We start from the raw sequence: 10,971 nt of genomic DNA, 5'->3' as shown, positions 1-10,971 counted from the left end.
GAAATAATCTATCGTGAGTGAGATATATTGGCCCCTCATCATTCGTATTCTTTGTTGGGGGCGAGAGAATTGTGCTAAAGAATCGTATATATTAGAATCTGTTATCTTAGGATATTGGCTACAGTTCCACATTGGTTAAAACGTTTGCAGTTGTGTATACAGTATGCGAACAGAGGTAAATTCAAGGAATCTCAAACAACTGTTTTCACAAACTATTACTTATAGACTGGACTGTAACTTCAGAATTATGAGACCCAGTAGGCATTTTTGAGGAAAATAGGGTGACCAGTATTTATTAAAACGTCAAGGTATTCTAAACCAGAATCCATGGGTTACCTTTCAAATTATGTCCCTGGTGTTCTATGTTTCCTCTTCCAAGAAAGCCAACCCCTCAAGGGAAATTGGCGCATCGAGATTCCCCTGCATCAAGGTTGCCTGTCATTTGTTCAAGAAAAAACTATACATACATCAAAATATGCCAATTATTTCTTTTATTGAACTAAATTTGTTTTTATTTTTATTGAAATACCTGAAAAAAAAAAATGAACGAGTGATACAGTACAAACATAAGTATAACAGATTTTAGGTACCATTCGTAGCTTTCATAAAAATACTATTAGGAACATTTCTGACACAGATATATTTTACAAACATTACCTTTATCTTAAGAACAGACTATAAATGGAGTAAATAAGCCATATGATTTCTGTTTCTGTGTGCTCGTGGATGTTGCTGCCAATTTGAAGAAGAGAGGCCAACCCCCTGTTCTGGAGGAATGTCTCATATGTTAAGACATAAAAAGTGATAAATTATCAAAGGGATGACAGCATGGATTGACACAATAAAATGTGCTGCACAGACACAAGACAGACTGTATTACAGGAGCGACTAGCTAACATTTGATGGTATAAAGGAAACACCAATAACAGATGCTGAAAAACTGTGGTGACAAATCCTGTTACACGTGGTTCACCAACAAACTTAAAATTCAGACTTCTAGATCTCCGTGTGATAGCAGTAGTGCAGAAACCCCAATGTTGGGAAGTTCACCTCAAACTGTGAAATGGGACTATTGCGTCCCCGTCAAGATATGAATCTCAAATAGCCTGAATCATCAGTTTCTACATTCAAAAGGAGCAAACAGATCATAGATTTGTCCAAATATAACCAAGAGACCCTTGTGCGCCTTGCAGGATTTAGTGACCACATTGCAGTAGAAGGGAAGTACCATCTAAATTACTTCAAGAGCTTCAAACGAAAAAAGCCAAAGACCAAAGATTGTTAAGAAAACACAGATCTTATTATGGAATGGCTTGTCAGGGAGATGGAAGAGTCTTCCAAGAAAGGGCAGGTTCTTCGACTGTCTTAAGTGTGGAATAGCTACTGTGAGTTAGCAGAAAAGGCCAATACTGAAGTACAAGCATTATTGAGAAGCAGGAGGGTTGCTTTTAAAGAGAAAAATAAGCATATGTGCTGGACATCTACGACTTCATAACATGTACCATTTTTTAGATTACATGCCAGAAGATTCTAGTAAAATTCCTATTTATCACTTTCGTAATGAAGGATTCAAGAAGAAGCTACATGTTGCACTGAAATTAAGAGAAGACATATTGGTTCACCCTAAACATACTGGATGTGTTGTCAATGAGGAGGGAACTACAGCTTGTGTTCCTGAAAGTGATTTTATGTTCATTCCTGTGACAATAAGGGCAAATTATTCAACATCGGATGAAAAAAAAAAAAAAAAAAAAAAAAAAAAACACACACATTCCATGCTACACAAATGGCAATGTGGTAACGTGGTCCATAAGGAAATATGATGAGAAAAGATTTATGGCCATCTAAAGTGGAGAGCCTTAAGGTCCATGAAGTAATGGAGTTACTTTTTTAAGCTAGAGTAGACGGAAAGACCTGTCCAAACTCGTGTCGAGATGCAAAAATGTGTCTAAAACACTAGAGCATCATTAAGTTATCATCACAATGGATTAGACATTGTTTTGAAAGTAGATGGAGCTGAAGTGGGCAAATGAAGGCTACATGGATAGTATTATTGTGAGATTATGTGGCTATATACTTCCATGAAACCCATGTTAGTCATTAATAAGTATGTCCAAATCATCTGGACTGTTGGCTGCATGAGGGGAAGCCAACCTACTCGATGAAAAAAAAAACTGCTGGACTACCTACAACGTCTTACAACAAAGGAATCAGAACCCATAAAATCCCTCTGTAGTCCATGTGGAGGATGCTTTTACCTCGTCTGCTTAGTTTCCCTACAACGAAGGAATCAGAGCCCCTAAAATCCCTCTGTAGTCCATGTGACTGCTTAGTTTCCTGGAGGACAGCAATTCTGATCTGAAAAAAAAGAGCCCTGCAGAATGTCTTGTAACATTACTTGCTACCAAAGAGCTTGAAGCTGTCATAGAAGCCTACATTGCAGCCACTGACAACCAAAACTTTCTATTTAGGCGAGGCTACCTGCAGATGGTTCATATTTTTCTGTTGTTTACTTGTGCTCATAGGATTGGGATCTGGGAACTGCACCTTTGTGCATTTCAGCGAATGTTACCTTACTTTATGTGGTACAATCATACCAACTATGCTCACTGGGGAACCATCTACCTGAACAAAATAAGGCTGAGAATTTTGTGGTCAGGCGCTCTTTACATTTCTTCAACCAAGTGGACCGAGATTAAAGTTAAGAGTGGCTAGGTTGTATTGGGAAAAGGGATTAAGACTTCATAGAAATCACAAAACCACCATCAACTCTCATAAGGAAAGGTCTATCTTGCAATCTACGAACTGAACTTGCCCATGATACCAAAGAATCCTTTGGTCTGTGTAAAGGTAATGACTACGCCCACAACGAAACTACAAAAGGTAGAATGAATAGAGATTCAAAAGATGAAGATTCTATGGTCAAAGTCTTAAAAAAATTTATTATGTTTCAGAGAGCCTGCCCAACATACTACAAAAATTTAGCAACCAAGTTAACCGAAGAAGACATTGAAAGCTCCGCAGAAAGTAAAAGATCATCTGGATGCATTTGTCAAGGAGAAGTTAATACCGTCGGACGAAATAAGAGTCCCTTTCATGGGTGCATTAAGATGGAACAGGTATTTGACTTTCTCTTCCATGTATGAAGTCCAACAATCATATGCTAAAAGTGGAGAGGCAAAACCAGTCAAGGTAGATAGAAACATCCTTCAGTACTTCATCACTGCAAATGAAGTAGGAGGTCGAGGCAACCTCTAAGCATGAACTCTTTGTTGTACCTCTATCCTTGGCACAAGTTGATGGCTGGCTTCGTACAGGTTCAAAGGCAATAATTTCTAAGATCTTACCACTGACATTCCTTGTCCTAATCACCTTGAACTCAGTGACCTAGAGGATAATCTAATACTGATCATTGATGACCAAGCTCTAGTTATTTCAATAGGAAAACAACAAGCAGCGCAGACCTTTAAGAATCTTGCAGTTGCATTTATTGAAAATATTCTTCTAAATAGTGAAAAAATCCACAGAATTCATGTACTGTTTAAAGGGGGAAACTTGAAACTGAGTGGGAGAGATTCAGTGGCACTTAGTAGATCTGAAACAAACAGAGATTTTACACCTCCTTAAAAATGAAATAACTTCATTGTCCATTAGGAAAAAAAGATAAATCATGCATGTTTTATCTTTCAACAGCTGATCCTGAGAGTACACAAAAAATAAGGTCATAGTTGTTGCAGGTGGGTTCAGTGATGAAGAAACTGGAAACTGTGATGGCGTCGAGGAAGGGTTTGAACTCAAAGGCAGATTGGAAACGACTGAGATATATTGTTGTGGAACACTTTCCTTATATAGAAAACCTCAAGGCAACAGGACATGACAAGTTCACAAGACAGACAATATCACAGAGGAAAAACCAGACATGAATTTTCATGTTCGTTTTAGTGCGAGGGAAGAGTGAAGATAAAAGCATATTATATACAAAAGGAATTATGTACAATTGTGTGAAATACGGTTGGTACATGGCTCCCCCCCTAAAAATGACATACTGTACATGTTAAATAGGGCGCCCTGATCTAGAGAGGCGAACTGTAGGCGGGTCATCTGGCAGAAGATAAGCAGGTTTTAGACGATCAATGGAGACCCAGTCTTCTTTGCCCCGAATGTTTAGGAGGAATGCTTTCGGACTGCGTCGGATCACAAGGAAAGGGCCCATGTAAGGGGGCGTTAGTGGTGGCTTGCTGGTGTCGTTGCGCAGGAAGACGTGCGTTGCAAAGTGCAAGTCCGTTGGTATGTGATGCTTCGCTGGGGGCTTGGAAGTCTGGCGGCACGGAGTAAATTTTCCCACGACGTGACGTATGCGCTGGAGATCGTTGGAGGAGGTTGTAGAAGGAAAAAATTCGGCAGGGACGACCAACGGGTCGCCATACACCATTTCAGCTGCCGAGACGTCGGGGGCATCTTTAGGAGTGGTCCTTAGTCCCAGGAGGACCCAGGGAAGCTGAGTAAACCAGTTGCAATCCTTGCAGCGGGACATCAAAGCTGAGTTGAGGGTGCGATGAAAACGTTCAACCATTCCATTGGCAGCGGGGTTGTAGGCTGTTGTCTGATGTAGGGTGATGCCCAGGAGATTCGCTAATGACGTCCATAATTGAGAGGTGAAAGTGATTCCCCTGTCAGAAGTAATATGTTCAGGGATACCAAATCTTGAAATCCATCCAGAGAGTAAGGCAGATGTACATGAGGCGGACGTTGCAGTTTCCATGGGAATGGCTTCAGGCCAACGAGTGGAGTGGTCGATGACGGTAAACAGGTAACGATGTCCTTGTGATGTGGGTAGGGGGCCTACAACGACGACGTGAATGTGTGCGAAACGACGCTGAGGTTGAAGAAAGGTGCCCACTCCTGAATCGTGTTGATGTACTTTGGAAGTTTGGCAAGAAGTACAGGCACGGACCCAATCCTTAGCATCCTTAGAAATGCCGTGCCAAATGAACTTTGCCTTCAGCAGCTGTGCAGTAGAACGGCACGAGGGATGGGAAAGGCCGTGGATGAGATCAAACACCTGTCGGCGCATGGGAGCAGGAATCCAAGGTCGCGGTCTACCAGTAGTCACGTCACAGAGGAGGGTGGTGTTGGAGTCTTCGAGGGGAAAATCCTCCCAACGGAGGGACGTGCAGGATGTCCTACAAGCTCGATAGTCTGGATCCTGTCGTTGGGCTTCAGCCAGGGCGTTGTAATCCAATCCCAGTTGAACGGCAGCCAACGTGTTTCTTGACAGGGCATCGGCTATGGGATTCATTTTCCCAGGGACGTATTGGAGGGTGCAATTGTATTCAGCCACGGCGGAGAGATGTCGGCGTTTACGGGCGGACCAGGCGTCAGACTGTCGAGTGAAGGCGTGCACCAGAGGCATGTAGTCTGTGCGAATGACGAAGGGCGTACCTTCTAAGAAATGGCGAAAGTGACGGACAGACAAGTGCACCACCAGCAATTCTCGATCGAAGGTAGAATAACCCGATTCTGCCTTGGACAGTTTTCTGCTGAAGAAGGCCAATGGGCGGGGCGAGCCTTTGACCACCTGCTCGAGTACTGCACCAATAGCGACGTCGCTGGCATCGGTGGAGAGAAGGAGAGGGGCGTGTGGGATAGGAAAAGTGAGAGCCGCAGCAGTTGATAGGGCCTTCTTTGCATTGCAGAAGGCTGCTTCTTGAAGGGGACCCCACTTCAGGTCCTTTGGTTTGCCCTTGAGGGAGGCGTAGAGGGGAGCAAGAGTGGCGGCAATGGCTGGCAGAAAACGGTGATAATAGTTGATCATGCCCAAGAATTCCTGCAGAGCTTTGACTGTCGAAGACGCAGGGAAATTCTGAACGGCTGGTACCTTCTCAGGGAGGGGATGGACTCCTTCAGGAGTGATACGGTGCCCTAAGAACGACACTTCATTGGTGCCAAAGGTACACTTGTCCTAACGGACTACAAGGCCGTTTTGTTGCAGGCGGTCGAGCACGATGCGCAGGTGACGGAGGTGTTCCTCTTTTGAGGAGGAGAACACAAGTATGTCGTCCACATAACATACACAGAAAGGGAGGTCCCCTAAGATGCCATCCATGAGACGTTGAAACGTTTGCCCCAGCATTACGAAGGCCAAAACAGGAGTAATTGAAGGTGTATGTACGAAACGGAGTGGTGATGGCGGCCTTGGGGATGTTTTCTGGGTTCATAGGCACCTGATAATACCCCCTCAAGAGGTCGAGCGTAGAGAAAACCTTCGCTTTGTGCAGGTAGGAGGTTACATCGGCAATGTTTGGAAGGGGGTAGTGATCTGGTTCTGTTTGCATGTTCAGGCGCCTGTAATCCCCGCATGGACGGAGGGAGCCGTCTTTCTTCAGAACGATGTGTAAGGGTGACGACCATGGGCTGGAGGCCTTTTGGCAAAGGCCCATTTTCTCCATTTCAGCGAACGTCTGTTTGGCGGCTGCCAATCGTTCCGGTGCCAGACGTCTGAATTTTGCGAAGACTGGGGTCCCGTCGTCTTGATATGGTGATAAATACCGTGCTTGGCAGGAACCGTGGGCGTTTGGCAAAGTTCTGGATGAAAAACTTCCGGGTACGACGTGAGGAGGTGGGCGTAGGCATCCGTGGGTGCGCTGATGTGGAGAGCGAGGTTAGAGAGGGCGGGTTGAAGAGGTGTCGACAAGTACGAGTCTGCGTTGACCAATCGTCGGTGGGCGACATCGACCAGAAGGTGGAAATGAGAGAGGAAATCCGCACCGAGGATTGGCATTGTGACGTCAGCAACGAGAAACTTCCAATTGAATTTACCGTTTCCGAACGATAATATGAGGTTCTCGTAACCGTAGGTGGGTATCGCAGATCCGTTGGCAGCTACCAAGCGGACGTCGGCAGATGTAGACAGACTACGTTGTGCCTTGAAGAGTTTCCTTGGCAAAAGAGAACGACAAGCACCCGTGTCTACCAAAAATCACACGCCCGTTCCTGCATCCTGTAAAAAGAACAGATTAGAAACACGGGAGGCCACCGCCACAAGCGATGGCCTGCTTACACGTTTTTTGGCCACTGACAATCTTTGGCACATTTCTTCGCGGTTGCCCCGAATCTGAAGTGGTAGTAGCAAAACTGCGGCGGATGGGAGGTAGTAAGTGGCTGTAGAAGTCGTTCGTTGGGGCGCGAGCGATTGGTGGGTGGTGGGCGTCTGTGTCGCCGCTTCGGCACGTCACGGGGTAGGCGTGTATGTCCTACGGCATTCATGTCAGCTTCGGTTGACGTTGAATAGGCATCCTCGTCGTCAGGGGTGGAGGCGTTGATGGAGGTCTTGAAGTGGCTGTCCATAAGGGCATCGGCTTTGGTCATCAAGTCCTTTATGGGTAAACTATCGACATCGGGTATGGCAGCGCGTACAGGTTCAGGTAAACGGCGTATCCAAAGGGCACGGAGTAGGTTCACCTCACGAGGAGAGCAGTCTGCGGCAGGTTGAAGGCGAGCGATACTGGTCATTTCCCTGAGGGCAAGCGAAGCCCTTTGGTCCCCCAACGGTTGTTGCAAGAGCTGAAAAAGCTTTGCTATACGGGCGGCTGGCGACGGCGAGTACTGCTGCAGAAGGCATGATTTGAGGGCATCATACGCTATTGGGGTGTCTCCTTGTTCACAAAGCCAGTCGGATATTTCTGGGAAGGTGTCCTTGGGAATCGCCGCGAGAACATAATCCGCTTTGGTGGTTGAGCGAGTCACGCCCCTGATACGAAAGTGGACTTCAGCGCGTTGAAACCAAGCAAACGCCTCTCCGGTGGCGAACGGTGAAAGTTTCAATGGGGCGGCCGCGGCGCCAACTGATGTAGTCTCCGTCATAGTACCAACGATGGAGGGGCGAAGGAAGTGGGGGTGGAAGGCAGTGGGAGGGAGTCGACTTCCGGGGTCACCAATGTAACGGCGCCGAGTAAGTGTGTCAACTCAAAGGCAGATTAGAAACGACTGAGTTATATTGTTGTGGAACACTCTCCTTATATACAAAACCTCAAGGCAACAGGACATGACAAGTTCACAAGACAGACAATATCACAGAGGAAAAACCAGACATGAATTTTCATGTTCGTTTTAGTGCGAGGGAAGAGCGAAGATACAAGCATATTATATACAAAAGGAATTATGTACAATTGTGTGAAACACGGTTGGTACAAAACTTTAGATCCAACTCTTGCCACTGTTAACTTGGAAGTCAAACACTAAGAAGCAGACACAAGGATCGTTCTTCCATGCCTCAAAGGCAGAGAAAACATCATTGAGATCTCTGCTCGAGACACAAATGTTGTGATACTATTAATTGCATATTTCCACACAATGTCATGTACAAAAACCTTGATGAGAGCTGGAACTGCAAAAATAAAAAAAAAATAAAATAAAATGAATAAATAAATAAAAATAAAAAAAGGAAAATATCCAATTCATACAATAGTGGAAAAACTACAAATGTAGGAAGAGGTCCTCAGAGCGGCTTTTGAGTTTCCATGCTCTGACAAGGAGTGACTCCGCCTCGAACATCACAGAAAATCCTAGGTACGACATCCTGAGATATGTTTGCATCGATGAATGACCTACTTTGGGGCATTAATGAGGGTCCTGAAAGTACTGATCGTACTGTCCAGGATGCAGAAGTATTTTTCTGCAAAATGTAGGGTGCAATTAATGTTGCTAGCATTCGGCTGGGCAAGTCTAGTAAAGAGATGAAAATAGAGAGCCCACTTCCAGCACCCAGTTCTGCCCGAGCCTGGATATATGGGATGGAAGATGGAGCAAAATGTTCATGTTCCCAAGCTTATGGCACAGCTTACTTTTCCAAGGACATGGGAGTAGGAATCACCCCATCTTGCACCACTGGATGCGGCAGCAAACCCAACCCTTGTCCTGCATCTTACAAATGCAGAATCAATAGTGAAACCTATATGAATAACTAACTTGTTATTTTTATGCACTATACACCACCCACTGAAACTGAAATGAAAGGTGGGCATTTACTTGTTGCCATTTTTATTTTACATCAATTTAGATACCATTGCCAGTTTGTGATTTGTATCCAAAATTGATAATGTATGCAGATTTTGAAAATAAGTATCATGATAAAATGTGGATTTTAAGACCTAACAAAAATGTATAAAAAAATTTCTTCTCCTTTATAAGTTAGTTAGAAGCTTAGTCATAGCGATTTCTAGTTTTGGAGATTATTATGCACATAACGGTAAGCAGTCTATTATTATGAATAAACAGCAACTCTTACAGCTAGGTAATCTTCATATATGGATTCAGCAAATGAAAAAAAACATATAGAAATAAAAACAATAATGCTTTTCCTCAATTTTAGGTCCTGGCGATTACTAATCGTTTCGTTAGCGTTTAATAATGTCTAATCAGCCAGATTTTCTCAATAATCTATTACCAAATTAGAGATAGCATTAATATGCCCGTGTCTCTCTCATCCTAATCTGATAAATATAACTAAAAAATTGACAGAAACTATGGTTAGTTAAGTTTCACATAAAAGTCATTCCAAACGGCTTTATGAAACGAATTTCTTTGATAGGGATTGGACAGAAATATCAATTTGTAGATAATTACACTTTAATGTGAAGTTTTAATTTAAAAGTCTGACTTCTTGACAATGTTTTCTCTCTATCATGATATGTTCAATGCTTTTTGACATGGTATAATAAAAATACTGATTTTATTTTTAAAAAATTCAACATGGCTGTTATTTTTCTTGAACTAGCAAAATAATCCCTTTTAAAGTATTGCAAAGTGGAAGAACAACTATTCTAAATAATGCATGAAATTATACTAGCATATATATATATATATATATAAATATACTGTATATACTGTATATATATATATATATATATATATTTATATACATATATATATACATATATAATATATACATAAATAGTATATATATACAAATACATATATATGTATATATATACATATATATATATATATATATATGTATATATGTATATATTTTATATATACACATATATATATATATATATATATAAATGTACATATATATATATATATATATATAAATGTACATATATATACATATATATATTTATAAATATATATATATATATATATATACATATACATGTACATATATATATATATATATATAAATATATATACATGTGTGTATATACATACATATCTATCTATCTATCTATCTATATATATATATATATATATACATATATATACATATACATATATATATTATATTATATATACAATATATATATATATATATATTATATAATATATATATGTATATATATATATATATATATATGTATATATATATATATATATATATATAATATATATATATGTATATATATATATATATATATATGATTCGTTAAAAATTTCTCGTATAAAACGATAAAAATCCTGTGGTAAATATTGCCAGGCATTTATCGTTTTAAAAACCGATATATTGACTTTAAGGAGTGATATTATGACCACCTACCATGAAAGAATATAAAGTGTAAAAGTTTCGGTCACCGGTATTTTACTGAAATGCAGCTGAGAACAGTATATTTTTTATGCAGAACTTCCGATTAAAATTAGGTACAGAGAGAGAGAGAGAGAGAGAGAGAGAGAGAGAGAGAGAGAGATTAAAAGTAGCATACTGAACCTTCCCATCCATTCAATGTTTAAACAGAGACGAGAAATCATTTCGATCTCAGATAGATCAAAAGATTTTCCTGGGAAGATCTAAAAACTCCTAAATTACTTTTTTTTTTTTTCCTTTCCTGTTTGTAGCTTCATCAGTGAGGAACGTTTTCTTTTTTTTAGCTTGCCTTTCAGCTCTGCATTTACCTCATGGCAAAAAAGTTTGAGGGGAAAATATATCACCGCCAGAGGGACCTTGTTCTATCGTTAAACGAAATGACTTTC

At 41.2% G+C, this 10,971-nt stretch overlaps 1 protein-coding gene across 1 annotated transcript in view; it reads right to left on the bottom strand.

Moving 5' to 3' along the window:
* Positions 1 to 8,237: 8,237 nt before the first annotated feature.
* Positions 8,238 to 10,971, bottom strand: part of LOC137649219 (uncharacterized) — a 40,552-nt gene continuing 37,818 nt past the window's right edge. The window contains exon 3 of the mRNA XM_068382203.1: positions 8,238 to 8,386. Coding sequence (XP_068238304.1) covers positions 8,238 to 8,386 — 149 coding nt within the window. The remainder of the gene's footprint in view (positions 8,387 to 10,971) is intronic.

The sequence above is a fragment of the Palaemon carinicauda genome, chromosome 11 (assembly GCF_036898095.1).
Source record: "Palaemon carinicauda isolate YSFRI2023 chromosome 11, ASM3689809v2, whole genome shotgun sequence".
Taxonomy (NCBI): Eukaryota; Metazoa; Arthropoda; class Malacostraca; order Decapoda; family Palaemonidae; genus Palaemon; species Palaemon carinicauda.
Note: the sequence above shows the minus strand (reverse complement) of the source record. Positions and strands in the feature narration are given on the sequence as shown.